This window comes from Polypterus senegalus, chromosome 13, assembly GCF_016835505.1.
Source record: "Polypterus senegalus isolate Bchr_013 chromosome 13, ASM1683550v1, whole genome shotgun sequence".
Lineage (NCBI taxonomy): Eukaryota > Metazoa > Chordata > Cladistia > Polypteriformes > Polypteridae > Polypterus > Polypterus senegalus.
The window spans coordinates 41,694,601-41,714,118 of NC_053166.1; the positions used below are offsets into that span (position 1 = coordinate 41,694,601).

At 39.8% G+C, this 19,518-nt stretch overlaps 1 protein-coding gene across 2 annotated transcripts in view; it reads left to right on the forward strand.

Moving 5' to 3' along the window:
• Positions 1-19,518, forward strand: part of fstl4 (follistatin-like 4) — an 822,703-nt gene that overhangs the window by 735,189 nt on the left and 67,996 nt on the right. For both annotated transcript variants that reach the window (XM_039774631.1, XM_039774632.1), the window contains exons 8-9: positions 13,615-13,735; positions 14,560-14,721. In XM_039774631.1, the coding sequence (XP_039630565.1) occupies positions 13,615-13,735; positions 14,560-14,721 (283 nt within the window). The remainder of the gene's footprint in view (positions 1-13,614; positions 13,736-14,559; positions 14,722-19,518) is intronic.

Consider the following 19,518-nt stretch of genomic DNA (forward strand, 5'->3'; position numbering starts at 1 on the left):
TAGCCTTTGAGGAGTGTCTGGATTCTGGATGGAGGTATTTTTGACCATTCTTCCATACAAAATCTCTCCAGTTCAGTTCAATTTGATGGCTGCCGAGCATGGACAGTCTGCTTCAAATCATCCCATAGATTTTCGATGATATTCAAGTCAGGGGACTGTGACAGCCATTCCAGAACATTCTACTGTACTTCTCCCTCTGCATGAATGCCTTTGAAGATTTCGAACTATATTTTGGGCGATTGTCTTGTTGGAATATCCAACCCCTGCGTAACTTCAACTTTGTGACTGATGCTTGAACATTATCCTGAAGAATGTGTTGATATTGGGTTGAATTCATCCGACCCTCGACTTTAACAAGGACCCCAGTCCCTGAACTAGCCAGACAGCCCCACAGCATGATGGAACCTCCACCAAATTTGACAGTAGGTGGCAGGTGTTTTTTTTGGAATGCAGTGTTCTTCTTCCGCCATGCAAAGCGCTTTTTGTTATGACCAAATAACTCAGTTTTTCTCTCATCAGTCAAAAGCACTTTGTTCCAAAATCAATCTGGCTTGTCTAAATGAGCATTTGCATACAACAAGCGACTCTGTTTGTGACTTGAGTGCAGAAAGGGCTTCTTTCTCATCACCCTGCCATACAGATGTTCTTTGTGCAAATTGCACTGAATTGTAGAACGATGTACAGATACACCATCTGCAGCAAGATGTTCTTGCAGGTATTTAGAGGTGATCTGTGGGTTGTCTGTAACCATTCTCAAAATCCTGTGCATATGCTGCTCCTGTATTTTTCTTGGCCTGCCAGACCTGAGTTTAACAGCAACTGTGCCTGTGGTCTTCCATTTCCTGATTACATTCCTTACAGTTGAAACTGACAGTTTAAACCTCTGAGATAGCTTTTTGTAGCCTTCCCCTAAACCACGATACCGAACAGTCTTTGTTTTCAGATCTTTTGAGAGTTGCTTTGAGGATCCAATGCTGTCACTCTTCAGAGGAGAGTCAAAGGGAAGCACAACTTACAAATGACCACCTTAAATACCTTTTCTCATGATTGGACACACCTGTCTATGAAGTTCAAGGCTTAACGAGCTAATCCAACCAATTTGGTGTTGCCAGTAATCAGCATTGAGCAGTGACATGCATTCAAAGCAGCAAAATTACAAGGGGACCTACATTTTTGCACAGCCAGTTTTTCACATTTGATTTAATTTCATACAACTAAATACTGCTTCACTAAAAATCTTTGTTCGGAAAACACCCCAGTACTCAGATGTTCCTAGGAAATGAAAGACACACCACTGTTATCTTTTTTGTTGAAAGTAGAGTAAATGATTATGCAGGCTGAGAGGGGTTCCCAAACTTTTTCATATGACAGTACATACAGTATGTGGTGCATATGACATGCAGGATAAGATAACTGACAACTCTAACCTGGCCTGCTCTGTGATAGACTGAGCCCTGTTCAGGTTTGGTTTGGCATATTGCAGCTGGGATAAACCCCAACTGGGTTTGAATATGGATGGATGGCGAATTATAAATGAATATTTCATATTAGTACATTTTGTTATATGGGTTGGAGACGGTGGTACTAACCAGAAAGCAGGAGGCAGACCTGGATGTGGCAGAACTGAAGATGCTAAGATTTGCATTGGATGTGACGAGGATGGACAGGATTAGAAACAAGTACATTAGAATGTCAGCTCAGGTTGGCCGGTTGACAGACAAAATCAGAGAGGCGAGATTACGATGGTTTGGAGATGTGCAGAGGAGAGATGCTGGGTATATTGGGGGAATGATGCTAAGGATAGAGCTGCCAGGCAAAAGGAAAAGAGGAAGACCTAAAAGAAGGTTTATGGATGTGGTGAGAGAGGACATGCAGGATATGGGTGTGACAGAGCAAGATGCAGAAGATAGGAAGATATGGAACAAGATGATCTGCTGTGGCAAACCCTAATGGGAGCAGCCGAAAGAAGAAGAAGATTTCATATTAATAAATATTTCAGCAGAAAGCCTGAAAACAAGGCACACCACGTAAGCCTGCATCACATCCAGTGACACACACTTTCCAGGAAAAAAAAACCTATGCGTTTTATTTAAGTCTGATTCCTGCGTTTAAACAATTCATAACAGCGTCAGCCACCTAGGAGTAATTTGCTGACTGTAAATATTGTACAGCTTTACCTGCTAGAATGATTTTCAATAGAGTTGTAATTAAGTACCCTTGCAAAAACAGATAAAACGAGCCGAACATTAGAATTTCTGTGTGTTCTGTGAATTTTTTTTTTCCTCAGGCAGTTTCTTAGCTGTTTTGATCCACTCTTTGATTTTGGTTTTCTTCAAGTCGAGGGATCTTTAATAGAAACTTCATACTTCTTACTGAGGTATCTTGATGCTACAACACTTGTTATCTAGTGTAAAATGCTACTAATTTTCGGAGATTTTCCAAAGAATATTTCCACTGATCATTGCTTTAGCCAAATCGCAGACTAAATTATTCTTCTGTCATTTTTCTCTTTTCATGGTTGGCACATAATTAGTCTGTAATTACATAATTGGTCACATGCTTGCTCGTTTCATAATTACACTGTGTAATATTAAAGCTCCATTCCTCCAAAAGCACACAGTCCTTGAACGTTGCTGATTTTATTAGGAGATCTTTTCCTCATACTGTTGTGGAAATGAACACATTATCAGCTGTCTAAGTATAAAGGGTGTATTTATACTTGATTGAACATTTGAAGTGTTATTTGTCCTAATACATTATTACAAGCAGTACTTGATAACACTTTGAAAGCTTTCTTATTGTTAGTTAAAAATTAAAGTGCAAAGCTTTCTCAATCACACAACCTTCTTTTCCCAAAGTCCTCACATTTTGCATTTTGTTATTTTGATGCTGCTGAGCTGTACCTTCCGCAGTATAATTTGTTCCTATGGCTTGATTGCACATTATAATGGCACTTCTTTTAGAAACGAGAAAATATGAGTTAAGCTCATTAAGTACACATTTTTGCCAAGTACTTAAGGAACCCGAAATGAAGACAATCAAAGGTTGGATTATAAAGGAGCAATAGTTTGCAGAGTGCAATGAATAATGTATTGCCTCCATTAAAAACCATTTGCAATGTTTTACTTGCTGTTTAATTAACAATCCTTCTGGAAATTAGATTTCTGAGTTTTTTTTTCAAAGTAAGACAGGACCTGTCAAAGCTGCTCCTTATGTTAACTTGGAAAAACTAAATACTTCGCTCAATGGAGTGCTGAAACTAAAAAAGGCCTTCCTTCAAGATTTGAAATGAATGGAGAGGTGTCTGTCCAGTTCAAAAATAAGAGCGTATCCACTAAAAGAACACAAACATTTAGTAAAAATTAAATCAATGTATGTTTATGTGTAATCTGATAATTGCATTGGCGCCACACACACTTTTACAGTAAAGGAGCTCTATGTCAGTTGGGACTTACCCGACTTGGAAGTAAAAACCTAGCAAGCTTTTCATATAAGAGGAGACCATTCAGTATATCACTTTAGTCTGGTTTAATTGTCCCACTATCTCATCATGATGTTTTGTTGAAGTCATCAGGGTCTCTGCTTCAACTGTTTGGATTGGTAGCTGGTGGCACATAACCACAACTGTTTGTGTGGACAGGGGCTTTGTGTTCTCCATCATAAGTGCACTTCCACTTTATTTACATGAGTCTCCTCATGTAAATTATTCAAAGTATAACTGAAAGAATTCTGCTGGATCCATTTAATACTAGCACTAGCTGGGTAAGCCCATGCCGTGAAAAGCCTGGGGTCCTAGAAGCTATTGAAATTGTCAGAAAAAAAAAATGAAATGCAGAGATGTCAGGTAATTGAAAGGAACTACTACTCTGGGTGTTTCTCTCCTAGGAAGTTTCGTTTTGCCGATGTGCTCGCATCGCTTGTGTATTAGTGGCTAAGCAACCTCATCTTTCTTCTGAGGATTTGTTTTGCCGATGTGCTCTTATTGCTTGTGTATTACTGGTGGGAGGAAAAATAAAAGGGATACTGTTTTGCCGATGTGCTCGGCTCATTCGTGTATTAGCAGCTAAGCAACTTTGTCTTTCTTCGGAGGTTTCATTTTGCCAATGTGCTGGCCTCGCTTTTGTTATTAGCGGCTAAGCAAGTGTGTCCTTCTTCAGAGGTTTCGTTTTGCCGACGTGCTTGCATCACTTCTGTATTAGCGGCTAAGCAACTTTGTCTTTGTTCAGAGGTTTCGTTTTTCTGACTTTCTGGCATTGCTTGTGTATTAGCAGCTAAGCGACTTTGTCTTTCTTCGGAGATTTTGTTTTGCCAACATGCTTGCATCGCTTTTGTATTAGTGGCCGGAGGAAAAGTAAAGAGGATACCATTTTGCTGATTTGCTTGCCTCTTAGCGGCTAATGGAGTGTGTCTTTCTTCAGAGGTTTCGTGTTTCCAATGTTCTGGTCTCGCTTTTGTTTTTAGCGGCTAAAGAAGTGTGTCTTTCTTCGGAGGTTTCGTTTTGCCAACGTGCTCACATCACTTGTGCATTAGCGGCTAAGCAACTTTGTCTTCAGAGGTTTTGATGATTTTCTTGCATCGCTTGTGTATTAGCAGCTAAGCGACTTTGTCTTTCTTCAGAGATTTCGTTTTGCCAACGTGTTCACATCGCTTCTGTATTAGTGGCAGGAGGAAAAGTAAAAGGGATACTGTTTTACCGATGTGCTTGCCACTTAGCGGCTAAGCGAGTGTGTCTTTCTTCGGAGGTTTCATATTGTCGACGTGTTGGCCTCGCTTGTGTATTGGCGGCTAAGCTGTTTCCTCAGAAGTGCATCCCTTACCCTGACTTCACCTCTCACTTCCGGGCTGGACAGACAGACACACACACTTCCACACGTAGACGTTTATATATAAGATAATATTATGTAACATTCTAAAACCCTTGCAGTTTGTATCTTCGATATCTTATGCATGCATTGGTTAAACACAATAATGATAAAAACATGTACTTGAAAAACATAAAGTTAAGGTTTAAGTGTACTTTAACTAGAAATTACTCCATTATAAGAGTTTGGGGAGCTGCTTGGCTTGCCACATGACTGGCTAGAACCAGTAAAGAGTAATGTTTGAGATCAGCGTGGGCTAAAGGTGTAAAAGCACAAGGCACGGCCTGTAGAACATTAACTTTAGGAGGATTTGAGCAGAAAGGTAGGACCTGGATGTGATTGGTCAAGGGGCTAGAGAGCACTACAGGAAGGGTGTCAACGCCAGCTCTTTGACACTCCACTGAACCAAAAATACAGCAGGGAAGTGTGTAAAAGACATTAATACAAAGACAAATCGACAGTCCGGGTTTCACCCCAGTCATTGCAGCCAAAGGCTCTGCCAGAAGGAATGATCAGTTCATTGCATAATGCAACAAGACTTTCGACCTGAACATTAGACATATTGGGTGTCTAGTATTTGATTAGAAGTGTTGTTATCCATCCTGCTTATATTTTGGGTCACATGTCACACCCAAATGTATTTACATTGCTTCAGATTTAGTCACATTTTAGGAATTAAAGACATGCGTGAACATGTGGACATCATGATGAGTGCATCCACTACACTGTTTACTGCTTCTGAGTAAGTTAAAAATACATAACACATGCAGTCAGTCTTTGGTGGATCGGTTGTTGACCACCATCAGCAAATGATATTGTAGTCTGAGACCCCGCTAATAGATAAACTAATAGAGGGTACAAAGGGGATATGAAAGGTGAGGTAGCGTCCCTCTGTGACAACACATGCATATTTTCGAAATCTCACCCTGAGAGGCTGCAGTCTTTTGCACATATAGTAAAAAGTGAGGTGATGCATGTGGAGACTGGGCAGTAATAGCAGTTGTTGAACAATCTAAGGAGAATTATCTTGCTGGTTGTGATTCCATTCACACATCCTGACTGACCGCAACACACTTGCGGTTTTGACCAGAGCTGCAGCAATTGTAGCATTATTGAACATCCTCTACCTCTCTTGTCTTCTCTTAATAATATGTCACAAATACTATTTCACAAATGGCTTTTTCATTATCAGTAAAAGTGTAAAGCCCTACAGTACAGTGTGGCTACCATGTTGAAATAAATCCACAACAGTAGAAGGTGCTAGACTGCTTATTTGCATTTTGAAAGGGAAAATGTAATTGAATTTGTATCTGTCTGCTAAGGAATCATTCAAAGTTTCTAGTGTTAATGCAATGTGTTTACAGCCTACAATCAGGATATGAGCATGTAATGTGAACAGGTTACTTACGGTGTGTTTAATGATGTAAGTAATCACTCATTGATTGCTAATGATATCACCAGTTGGTACACAAGCCTAATCCTGATGCCCAATGTGGCATGAACAGTGTGAAAAAAAGCACAAAGATACGCAAAAAAAGGTTTGGTGTTCCACCCCATATATTAACAACAAGTTCTTCCTAATAAGGGAGAGTAATAATAGAGTAATAAGTAATAAGAGAGTAGTCTACAAAGAATGAGTCCAGATTTTGACTGACTGTGGAAGGCAAGTGTTTGGCTTTATATGCAGTGGGCAGGAAGAGGAGGGTCCAACAGGTCCAGGCAAAAGTGAAGTCAGTTGGAGGGCGTGATCCAGATGCAGAAGTGGAAGCCGGTTGGCGTTTAGGCATTTTTTTTCCTTCCTATGATCTGCAGAGGTGGGAGGAGAGATATTAGTACACTTAGATTTACTCTTAGTTGAGCCCCTTGACTGCCTCCTATGCACACGTATGTGACAATAGGAACCCACCATATAAAGTGTATGCCGACAATATACTAATATGTAGTCTATGAGGTAATGCTGCTGCCTCAAAGTTTCACAGTGCCAGGTTTTAAATCCATGTAAATCCATTACTGGAGGTTTCCCACAGGATACTATGGTCTTCATCCCAGAGAAGAGTATTTTAGGTTAATGTACCTCATACGAATGGCTTCCTTCACTTTCACTTCCCCTGTGCTTCCATTCCCATCATTCTTTTGCCCACTGGCACCTTCTTCTGGGTTGTTCCTAACTTGCAATCAGTGCTGTCACAATAGGCATTAGCTGCCTGCACCCCAAAACTGGATGAGGAGGTTAGGAATTAGGTAGATGGTAAGTAAATGTTTAAACATAACCATGTAGGCAGTTTACCAAGGTCTTTTAATATTCATGAATTAAAATTCTTCATTTTCATTTGAGAGAAATAAGAAATTCCTCTTTGTAGCACTTTCTATTTGACTGTCAAGGCTAATTAGATGATGGCACAAGAGACATGCTGCTGAGATACTTCCCAACAGTTGCAGAGAGAAGGGTCGCATTTCTTAAATGCAATGTGTTATTCTCTTAACTGAAGCTTAGAGACACTAATGCCCCAGAGACCTGCACTGCACTCATCAATGCCAATTTACGCCACCAGGGTGCCACTCACCCCTCTGGAGGTCTTTCGCACAGACTCAGGTATTATGGCAAGCCGTTGCATTTCTCTGTTTGTTTTCAGTCACTTGGGCACCTTGATAATCCAGCTGATTGACTCTCAGTGTGCCATTGCATATCAAACAGCTGTTAGCCTAGCAACACCAAGCTTTGAACATGACCTTCATTTAAAAACAGCATCAGAGAGCAACTCATCAGAGTACTGCTGTCTGCACCGTGATGCCTTTAAGTACCGGTGTGGCAGCTGAGACATGAACCTTTCCTTTATATTCTGCTTTGGTGCAACCTAGTCTTTGGACGTGGCTCTTCAACGTGTTTCTGCTTTTGAAGCTTCTCAAAGTCCATTTAATGATGACTTTTAAACTTATCAAATGCTCATTTTGTGTTGTGGCCTTTTCCAACAGTATCTATGATTTTCTTTTTATTCACTGTGTGGCCATGTGAAATTGACTAGGGATGCAACAAAATGTTTGGTTTCCTATATGGCAACCCCATTTAATCGCAAAAAAAAAAATGCCTGACAGAAGTCAGGTTGTTGGAGCTTCAATAGACAAAAAGGCAAGCAAGAGCTCTGTCTCCATTGAGGTTCAGGTTAAGAAATGAATGCCTCCTTCCAAGGCCCGCCCATTTTTATGGTATCTACAGTGGAAAGGGCAGGACTTCTCTGGCCATTGTGGGTGGGGCTAGTTGTGCTCCCCGAGTGGTATTGTTTACCTTTTCAGAACCTGGAAGGTGCTTAACAGGCGCGCATGCATAACAACCGCTGTACACTCTTAGTCTTTACTACACCGTGTTTGTTAATTTCTATGTCTATGAATCTTAATGCATTGCTAAGTCCATTATCTAATCTGCTGAATCTATTTCAAGGTCACATGGGCCAGAGCCTGTCCTGAAAGCACTGGGCACAAGGATGGAACCAACTCTGGACAGGATGCCATTCCACCACAGAAAACACTCCTACATAAACTCACTCATACCTGGATAAATTAGATTCTCCAATCTGCCCAGTTTTTAATGCTTCTAAAGAAGACTTAGCAGTGATACTCTTTATTGATGTACAAGATGACCTGCCAGTAGACAGCAATGTGGGCAAGCAGCCCTAGTCTCTAAATCATTAACTCTTTAAGGGCTGAATATTTTTTCCAAAAAATTGTTTTCTGAAAAGCATACAAAGCGATGGTTTCACACATAAGTCAACATAAAATGTCTGTTGCTTTGTGCTGTGGCTGCTCTTGGCGCATATGTCATCTTTGGTGTCAGAGGCTGCGTGGGGGCATCAGGAATGCACGGTGGGCCAGTTGCCTGGCTGTCTTCGCATAGATGATGGGTGGCGGTGGTGGTTGCAGTGTGACGCACTATGGTTTGTACCTCTTGTTATCATAAGTGGTGGTCCTCCGAGGCAAACGCTACCGTAGGCACATCACCTACACGAAAGTGTTCACCACCACAATCAGCTAGGGACCAATAAGATGATGCTGGTACCTCACTTTCGTTTTTGATCTCCATCTCCAGATCACTTGCATCAAACTCGGAGTCCGACAAGTCAACAAAATTACATAAAACATCCATGGAGTATTTTGCTTTGCACATTTGCTTTGGTCTTTCGCCAGATGTTGGTGCAATTTTAGAGGTCGTTTGCTCTTCACTATTCATGCACTTATACGGAATCGAGGCTAAATCAACAATGCTATGTAATCTTCCTTCTAGCAAAGAGAGTCGAAATAAAACGTAAGGGCGAGCTTTTTTGCAGTTAACAGCTGATTACCGTCCTCTACGCCTGAATTTTGACAGAAGTCGACATCAGCCCTGAAAGAGTTAAGCTGCTGCTATAGCCCAAGATTGTGAGATGTCCAATCTTGGCAAGCTTATTCAGTTTTTTCATGTCAAATTTGTTTTCATCGTTAATTTAGGACATATCAATAAAGTGTCTCTTTAAAAAATGGACATAGCTGTGCTACAGGACTAATCACAGAGAATATCTGCTTGATTTATTATTAGACTGCAATTTAGGATCTTTAAGGAAAGATTGAAGAAGTTGAACCTTTTGCTTTAAAACAGACTGGAAATACAGTATTACAAATCATAAAAGGAGTTTACCTGTTCATTTCATCTATAACTTTACAGTCAGTTATTTTATAAGATTAAGTGGTCAGAGATTAAAGTTTGCAAAAAGTACATTTTACCACCAATTTGGAAATGATGTTCTTTTTCAGACAGAAGACGGAGTTAGTGACATTGATGATCTTTGGTCACTTTGTAACAGTTATTTTCCATTTTGTCTAGTTTTACAAATGTGTTGTTATTTATTGTCAGCACTCATTTATGTTTCCCTTGGAGGTGAGTTGTGTTTCTTTTGGGTCAAACTTTGTGTTCCCAGTCACTTTAATGTTGCTGAGGTCCACTTGTGAATGTGTCAAGTGATGACATGTCTGACGCCTCTGCTATTTAAGATTGAAGAGTAAGGGTAATGCCTCATGGAGGAGTTTAGTTCAAAAATGCTATATATACATTTTAGCCAAGCTGAGAAAAATCACCTTTTTTGATCTGATGGAGATCAGTTAAGATGCAGTTTTACAAATGTGTTAAATCTGTTGTGGACCACCGGTGCACATACATCCCCCCTAACCTGACACAGACAGGCAGAGACACAAGTTAAACAGAGCACATGTTTTATTCTTATTCTTTTTTCAATGTTAAGAGTGGTGTACACAGTGGTTAGTGCTAGGGCCGCTGCTATTATTAATATATATAAATGATTTAGATAGGAATATAAGTAACAAGCTGCTTATGTTTGCAGATGGTACCAAGATAGGTGGATTGGCACATACAGTAATTTGGAATTCGTTAAATCATTACAGAAGGGCTTGGACAGCATACAAGCTTGGGCAGATTTCTGGCAGATGGAACTTAATGTGAGTAAATGTAAAGTATGACACATAGGAAGTAAAAATGCTAGGTTTGAATACACAATGGGAGGTCGGAAAATCAAGAGTACACCTTATGAGAAGGAATTAGGAGTCATAGTGGACTCTACACTACAATAGTACACTATTACGGGTTGGATAGATGGATGGATGGATGGATGGATGGTTACCCATTAGGATGTCTTCTGATTTGTTGCAATTTAACTCTAAGTCACTATCAGTCATCCAGTTCTGGATGCCCTGCAAACACTGAGAGGCATAGGCTAAAGCTATATATACATATAAGGTATAGAAATGTCAGCATTGCAATGGATGAACACCTTGTGAAGGATTTAGGAGTCACAGTGGACTCTATGCTATCAACTTCCTGACAGTGTTCAGAAGCCATTAAGAAGGCAAAGAGAATGTTAGGTTATATAGTACAGTGTGTGTAGTACAAGTCTACAAGTTTCTGCTCAAGTTTTATAACACACTGGTGAGGCCTCATCTGAAGTACTGTGTGCAGTTTTGGTCCCCCAAAAAGGACATAATAGCACTAGCAAAGCAACTAGGCTGATTCCAGGGCTACAGGAGCTGAATTATGAGGAAAGATTAAAAGAACCAAGCCTTTTCAGTTTAAGCAAAAGAAGATTAAGAGATGACATGATTGAAGTGTTTAAAATTATGAAGGGAATTAGTACAGTGGATAGAGTGTGACTTTAAAATAAGTTAATCAAGAACACTGGGACACAGTTGGAAACTTGTTAAGGGCAAATTTCTCACAAACATTAGGAAGTTTTTCTTTAGGAAAAAAAGTACAATCGACTCTTGGCATAAGCTACCAAGTAGTGTGGTAGACAGTAAGACTTTAGGGACTTTCAAAACTCGACTTGATGTTTTTTTGGAATAATTAAGTGGCTAGGACTGGCGAGCTTTATTGGGCTGAATGGCCTGCTCTTATATAGATTGTTCTAATGTTCTTCAGTGGGGAAGCATTTTCCTTTGTTCCCCACTTCACAGCACAGTCTAACCCAATAGCCTTTCATGTTTCTTCTCTTTCTTCATTTGCCTCCACTCCTCCTCCCGCAAGCTTCGTCTCTCTACCTCCCAACTCTGGCTCCCTGAATGGAGTGAGGTGGCTCCCTTTAAGCTGGTCCTGGGAGTATTCCAGGTGGCTCATTAATCAGACCTGGACTCACTCCTAGGTGTGGTGAAAACCCAATGTAGGGCTCTATAGCTCCCCCTGGCACCCCCATGGAACCCAACTGGGCTGTCCCGAACTCCAACTCTCAGCGTGCCCTGCGGTATTCCATGGTGCCACAGCCACCTAGGAGGTCTGCCCTTTAGCATCCCGGGGAATGTAGTGCCCTGACAAAGGTTTCTCCCCCAGTCCTTCCATTCAGCTCGTGTCCCATCTGGGTAATGGCCATGGGTGCCCGTCACACTAGTTCAAAATGTTTTTTGCTGATGACATTGTGTTGTGTAGCACCAGAGTAAGTGGAGAGGAAGTTGGAAGAATGGAGAAGAGCTTTAGGTGAAAGAGGATTGAAGATAAATAGGAAGAAGACAGAATATATGAGGTTTAATGGTGATTAGGATTCAGAAGTCAGCCTAAAGCAAGAACTACTGAAAAGAATGGGTAAATTTAAATATGGTAACCCAGCATGTGGATGAGACAAGAAAGTATCAGGAGTATTGCGTGATCAAAGAATTAAGGTGAAGATTAAAGATAAGACAGTGGTAAGACCAGCTATGATGTAGGGAGCTGATACAGGAGGAGTAAAGATAGTGAGGGAGAAGAAGTTGAATGTGTCAGAAATGAGAATGTTGAGATGGATGTGTGGAGTTACAAAAAAGGACAGAATAAGAAATGAGAAAATCAGATGTACAACAAAAGTGGGAGAGATATCTAAAAAGGTGCAGAAAGTAGTATGGGCATGTGATGAGGAAAGACAATAGATATGTGGGCAAAAGAGTGATGAGAATGGAAGTGCAGGGGCAGAGAAAATGAGGGAGGCTAAAGTGGAGGTGGATGGATAACATAAAACGTAGGAAAGAGTTTGACTGAGGAGGTGGTGCAGGACCGCATGTGCATGTATGGAGAAGGCTGATCAGGAACAGCAACCCCACATAGAAGTGGGAAAAATGAAAGGAAGAAGAAGAAGATGATGATGATGATAATGATGATGATAAAAAAGCACTTTCAAATCTAAATCTGAACAAAATCTGTTTTTCAGGAAAAATATTTTTGAGAACTTTTTTCCACAAAACAGTGGCTGTAAAAGGTATTCACCTCCTTGGAAGTTTACACTTTTTATTTTTATACAATATTGAGTGACAATGGACTTTAATTTAACCTTTTGCCACTGATCAGCAGAAATAGACCGTGTAATGTCAAACTGAAAACAGATCCCCACAGAGTGCTCTAAATCAGGGGTCCCTTATCTAAATCTTGAAAAAACAAGTCCATTCAAATTAGTTCAAAAGAAATTAATTAGCAGCCAAAACTGGTCACTAATTAAGAAAAGGGTTAGAATGAAAACCTGCAACCACTGCAGCCCTCCAGGACCAGAGTTGGAGACCCCTTCTCTAAATTAATGACAAATTTCAAACACGAAACAGTTGATCACCTACATAATTACCTCTTCAAGTTAGTATTTAGTAGATGCACCTTTGACAGCCATTGATTCGGAGTGTACACAGGTGTTTCTCTCTCTGTCACCTTGGCACATCTGGACACTGCCATTGTCCACCATTCTTCTTTACAAAACTGCTCAAGCTCTGCCAGGTTGCATGGGGATCATGAATGAACAGCCTTTGTCAAGTCCAGACCGAAGTTCTCAATTGGATTGATTGGACTCTGGCTCAGCCACTCCAGGAGATTATCATTGTTGGTTTTTAAGTCATTTCTGTGTAGCTTTGGGTTGTTGTTTTACTGGGAATCAAATTTTCCCTCAAGTCATTGGTTCCTTGCAGACTGCATTAGGTTTTCTTCAGGGACTGCCTGTTTCTAGCTGCATTCATTTTGCCCTCATGAGCCTTCCGTAGACTACTTCAGAGAAGCATCCGCACAATATGTTGCTGCCACCAACATGCATCATGGAGGGGATGGTGTGTTTTTAATAACATGCAGTGTTTAAACATGCCATTTAGTCTGATGTCCAAATATCATAACATTGTCGGATAGTGCTACAACACAATCTCATTGGCATTCATTAGAAAATGCTTGAGTATACATAATTATTTTTTTCTTTTCCCAATTGTGTCTTTCTCAAATTAGGACTTCGGAGATGATGGCTCACTCTACATCACTAAGGTGACAACTATTCACATGGGTAATTACACCTGCCATGCTTATGGCTATGAAGATCTGTACCAGACTCACATCCTGCAGGTGAATGGTTAGTAAATGGTCTATATGACAGTTCTAATTAAATTGTGATTTACTCTTTCTTAATTGTTTTTGATTCAGCATTCAAGCATAGTACATCCAGAAGCAAGGCCCCTTTTAAATTTCTCTTAAGGAATAAATTACTGTTACGATGTTTCTTTATCCAAACTCCATGCTTCCTCCTGGTAATCCAAATGTCTGCACTGTGTGCCTCCTTATAGCTTTTAGTAAGTGCTATGTGAGTCCATGCAGAAAGATGGTACACAATAAAGCAACAGCCGACTAGCGTATGCTTTGATATATTTGATTTGTTCTTAGGCTGTCTTACTCCAGCTACTTTACATAGCTAATGGCAAAGAAAACTACCGCAGACAGCAAAGAGTTAGCAAAGCACACTGCTTAGGAACATGATTTGCATAATAGTGGAGACTACCAAGATAATTTTTGCTCCCAGTGGAGGCCTTGCAAAACACAATGTGTATTAAATCAGTGAGAACTATTAGACCTTGGCCTCAGAATGAAGAATGAAACCAGGAGGCAGGTCACTATCTTGTGCACCCATCCTTAGGGGTCCAAAACAAGGTTCAGTGATAATCGTCTTATTCACTGTGACCTCGGGGGCCGTGACCCAAGAGACATCATCTTCACGTAAATGGATATATGACTGTACTTAAAATCAAACAGAGGCTTCTTTATTGTTTTTTCTGTCACCCTAAATTAACCTCACAGTGTTGAGGAGCTCAGATTCTGCCTCGTCTACTTATGTATCAGCTTCTGTTTGTCTTTGTGGAGTTTGCTGTTTATCTCATTCTGGATTTTTTCTTTCCTTTGCAGTTCCTCCAGTGATAATCGTATACCCAGAGACACAAGCTCAGGAACCTGGCGTATCGGCCAGTTTAAAATGTCATGCAGATGGCATTCCTATCCCGAAAATCTCATGGCTGAAGAATGGAATGGATATCTTGCCTAAACTCTCAAAACAGATTTCCTTAATAGGTAAAATAAAACTTTAACGTAATAACTGAATATGCCACATGAAATTGTAAAATGCATCTAACATGTTGTTTAATGGGGGGCACGCTGATGTAATGGTTAACCCAGCATCATTATAGTAAGAGCCTAGTTTGAGTTCCTGAGTGGAGCTGACACTTTCTGTTTGTAATTGCAGGCATTTTCAATGTTGTCTAATTTCCTTTCACATCCCAAGGATGTGTATATTAGTTGGTCACTAAATTGTTCCATATGGGCAGGTGTCCCCAGTAGCAGACCGTTTCTTATGAAACAGTGTTGAGACTGTAATGGACAAAATGGATTCAAAATATGTAACATTGTGGTGTACGTATGTAAGTTATTTTGTTAATTGAGTGGTACAGTGTTATTGCTGCTACATCACAGGCTTAGAAGACTGGATTTAAATTCTAGCCCAGTCATTGTCTATGGAAGAATATTTCAGACAAAATTAGATAGATAGATAGATAGATAGATAGATAGATAGATAGATAGATAGATAGATAGATAGATAGATAGATTTATTTATTTCTGTATTTGACATTTTTACACTAACCAATCAGATACATTTTAATCTGTGGCATAACACACACCTACACCCTGGCTAGTTGCAGGTCTCTCTGCTAATGTGGAGTTAAGAATGATTATTAGTGTTCAATTGGTAGTCACGAAATCCAGTGTTGTGCATGAACTAGTTCAAAAGAGTGTGTTCATTGAATAAGTTCATTTTTCTAAGAACGATGAACTTAACGTAACGTATTTCCAAGTAAAGAACTTGAATGTGAACTAGTTTAGTTTTATGTGACATTCTGGATCTGGTTTAGGTTCAGATTAAATGTTTTTCCTTACCCAGTAATGTAGGGGTGGAGCCGAATTGGAATACGGTATTCGGATAAACACAAATTCTGAATTTTTACAAATAATTATTTTGCACAATTTTTTTGCCATTTATTTGTATTCTGAAAAAAATAATATAAAATCGAATGGGCACCATCTGTGTCTGCATGCTTGTGCTTAAGCTGTACCCTGCTGACACGAGCACACGGTGAAGCACTGATTTTGCTTTTAGGAAAACGTTGCACTTCGTGAGGTCACTTTGTATTTTTCCCCATTGGACATGCAATATGTGACGCAAATTTTGAAGCAGTCAGTTTGGAAATCGCCAATCATCCTAACTTGGAAAGCCATACAGACATGTGGAGAACATAGTGGACTCCATGCAGACAGTAGGTGGGCATGAGTTTCAAACCCAGGATGCTGGATCATTGAGACAGTAGCACTACATATTGGATCACCACTCCATTTTGAACTCATACAGTATTTAACTTCTACAGTCAGATTCATCAAGGAATACTCAAAACATTAAAGGATTGCAGATGCCATTGCTTTGTGAGATGGCCTGCCGTAAGTTCGCGTCACCACATGTGAAAAGGACAGGATTCCAGTGATACTCTGTTAGGTCTCATTAATGCAATGCCTAGTTAGGCTTCATGATATCTTCCTTACATTTGTATTCTGTATAAATCCAACATTGACTGGCTCATTCAATTGTGCTCACATTGTTTTTTCTGATTAGTCTATTTTTTGTATCGTTTTATTGACATTGTATCTGTTTTCTGATGGTTATGCATTTTTTTATTTTTTCATTTTTCTTTTTTATATATGTTTCACAGATATCTTATTTTTTCTTGGAAAACTACTGTGTTCTCCTCATTGTGGCTTTTATGTTTGATGCTAGACATGTTAGGTAATCCAAAGTGGGTTGTACATCAGGTCTTGGTAACATTTTATATTTTGCATTTATTTATTTTATTTTCATACAAATATATCTCATTATAATTTAGTTGTCTATTGTGTTTTGATATTTATGATGTACCTTATTTACACATTTTCTTCTTATAGTGTGTTTTTCCTTTGTTGTAAACTAGCCGTCTCCACGGCTTCGCCTGCATAAAAATGAAACAGGACAGCGAGGAGGACCCTGCCCGGCTCCCCACTCCTGACATCACGCCTTCCCCTTTCCTGCAGCCTCTGTCTCAGATTAGTGCGAATATATCACTCCTGCAAGCAAACTATGATTCTTAGCTCAATGAGAGAAGTTGCAAAATCAAACGGAATGTTCAAGCAAATTATAAAAAAAAACCCGATCTAAATCCGTTAAGTTGCTGTCTTGTTTGCTAGCTAAGTGGAGGTAAGATAGATAGATAGATAGATAGATAGATAGATAGATAGATAGATAGATAGATAGATAGATAGATAGATAGATAGATAGATAGATAGATAGATAGATGATACTTTATTAATCCCAAGGGGAAATTCAGATACTTACCCCGAGGCTGGCACGTGAGTGAGGAGGGCCCCACCTACCTCCCTTAGGACTACAACCTCTCTCTCAGATTCACACAAATAAATCGGTACCGCAAATGAACATACATAGCGCAATGAGAGTCTCAGAATCAACCAGAATGTTCAAGAAAATTATAGAAAAAAACAATCTAAATCCATTATGTACTTCTCTTGTGAAAAGCGGACAGACAGACAGACAGACATTGGATTTTATATATATAAAGACTATGCAAAGACTTAATGAAATATACAAATATACAAATTATCGTGTACTTGTTAGGTTCTGCTTTCCTTTCTGTGTAATTTAGTTTACTTTAGATGAAGGATGTCTCACGCTTGGACAAACTTGTTAGGAATGCAGGCTCCATTGTAGGATTAAAGTTGGACAGTTTAACATCTGTGGCAGAGCGACGGGCACTAAGCAAACTCCTGTCAATCATGAAGAATCCACTGCATCCACTTAACAGGATCATCTCCAGGCAGAGGAGTAGCTTCAGTGACAGACTGCTGTCACCATCTTGCTCCACTGACAGACTGAGGAGATCGTTCCTCCCCCACACTATGTGACTCTTCAATTCCACCCTGGGGGTAAACGCTAACATTACTCAAAGTTATTGTCTGCTTTTACATGCATTTTTATTACTATTTAATATAATATTGTTTTTTTGTATCAGTATACTGCTGCTGGATTATGTAAATTTCCCCTTGGGATTAATAAAGTATCTATCTATCTATCTATCTATCTATCTATCTATCTATCTATCTATCTATCTATCTATCTATCTATCTATCTATCTATCTAATTGCCTTAGGTTCCACAGCAGAATCAGCCCCATGGCTTATTTTCACTCTGCTGATTCATGCTGTCCATTTAACAGCATATCACCCATAAAGACAAGCTAGTACATTATTTTCACTCCAATATATTGTAGGGATATTCATTGCAATTGTAAATCTGTTATTTTTACCGCATACCGTACATTAAAACAACCTACTGGCCTCCTCCTTTGGTTGCTCAGAAGCATTAGAGACTTGAAACGAGTGATCTGACAGCAAAGTGGATTTTTTAAAATTCTAGATAAAGAGATGTGTAAAAGATATGAAATGCATACAGCAAGTAAGGAGATGGTACAGGTAATGGTCTCGTGAATAAACATCCATTCATTTTTGTGACCTGCTTCTCCAGTTGGGTGTTCTGTAGACCACTGCTTATCCCAGCAGGGACAAGCGTCTTTAAATGAGCAGTTACAGAAGACAGCTTCTTTTCATATCTGCTCCAGTTTTCTTTTTTAGCGTTCCCTGACCACATTCTGTGAAGATGAAGTATGGACAAAGGAAAATTATAACAAATGTCTGTATAGGCTTTATTATTCCTATTCAGTCCCACAGTACTGTTAAGTGAAAGCAGGTGGTCTGTTTCTGTAGCTCTTTCATTAATACATTATAGACTTTTATTAAGACAGCTCAATTATCATTATAATCATACAGTAAAACATTTCTTAAAACTCAATTATTTCAAAACCTATAAGGTATAAATTATTATTGTAAAATTTATTTATAGCTCTGGTGCCAGTTCAGTGCTAAAGATTTTAAGAATTTTTCAGAAAAATGCATTTTGTTTTTAGCAGATAGTTATGAAATATTTATCATACATTCCTACATTACTTGGCTCACTTCCCTCATCACATGACCTTCTCCAGGTTGCCTATAAGCCGAACCAACCCACTGAGGATGCCACATCATCTACTCTTCATCTGTCCCTGTCCCATTTGGACAAAAGAGGCCCTTATGCTAGAGTGCCATTCATAGACTTCAATTCAGCATTCAATACCATTCATCTCTCAGAAGCGCTTTGCTAGGCAACAACATTTCCCTATGCAAATGGATCTAGGTTTTCCTGCTAGAGAGACCCCAGACAGTCTGCGTCAGAAGCACCATTTCCAACAGAATCACAATGAGTGCTGGCACCCCCTCCGCCCCAAAGGCTACATGTCCATTAACACTGCTGATTTTAGACTGTACACTGCTTACAGCTCTGACACCATCATAAAGTTTGCTGATGACACAAAGGTGGCAGTTCTCATCAGCAATAGGGATGCCTACAGAATGGCAATGCAACAATTGGTGGACTTGGGCAAGTGCAGCCACCTCTTAATGGGGACAAGATGAAAAGAGATAACTGTTGACTTCAGAAAAGCCCATAGTGTCCACACCCCACTGCAAATGAAGGGCTTTGTGATGGCATTGGTCAAGAGCACCAAATTCCTTGGTGTGAAACTGGCAGCTGATCTTACTTGGTCAATTGGCATCACCTCCATAGCCAAGAAGGCACAGTAACCTCTTCAATTTCTTCATTGACTGAGGGGCACCATTGAGAGTGTTCTGACCAGCTGCATCGCTGTCTGGTTAGGGAACAGCAGTGTAATTTACCATATATAA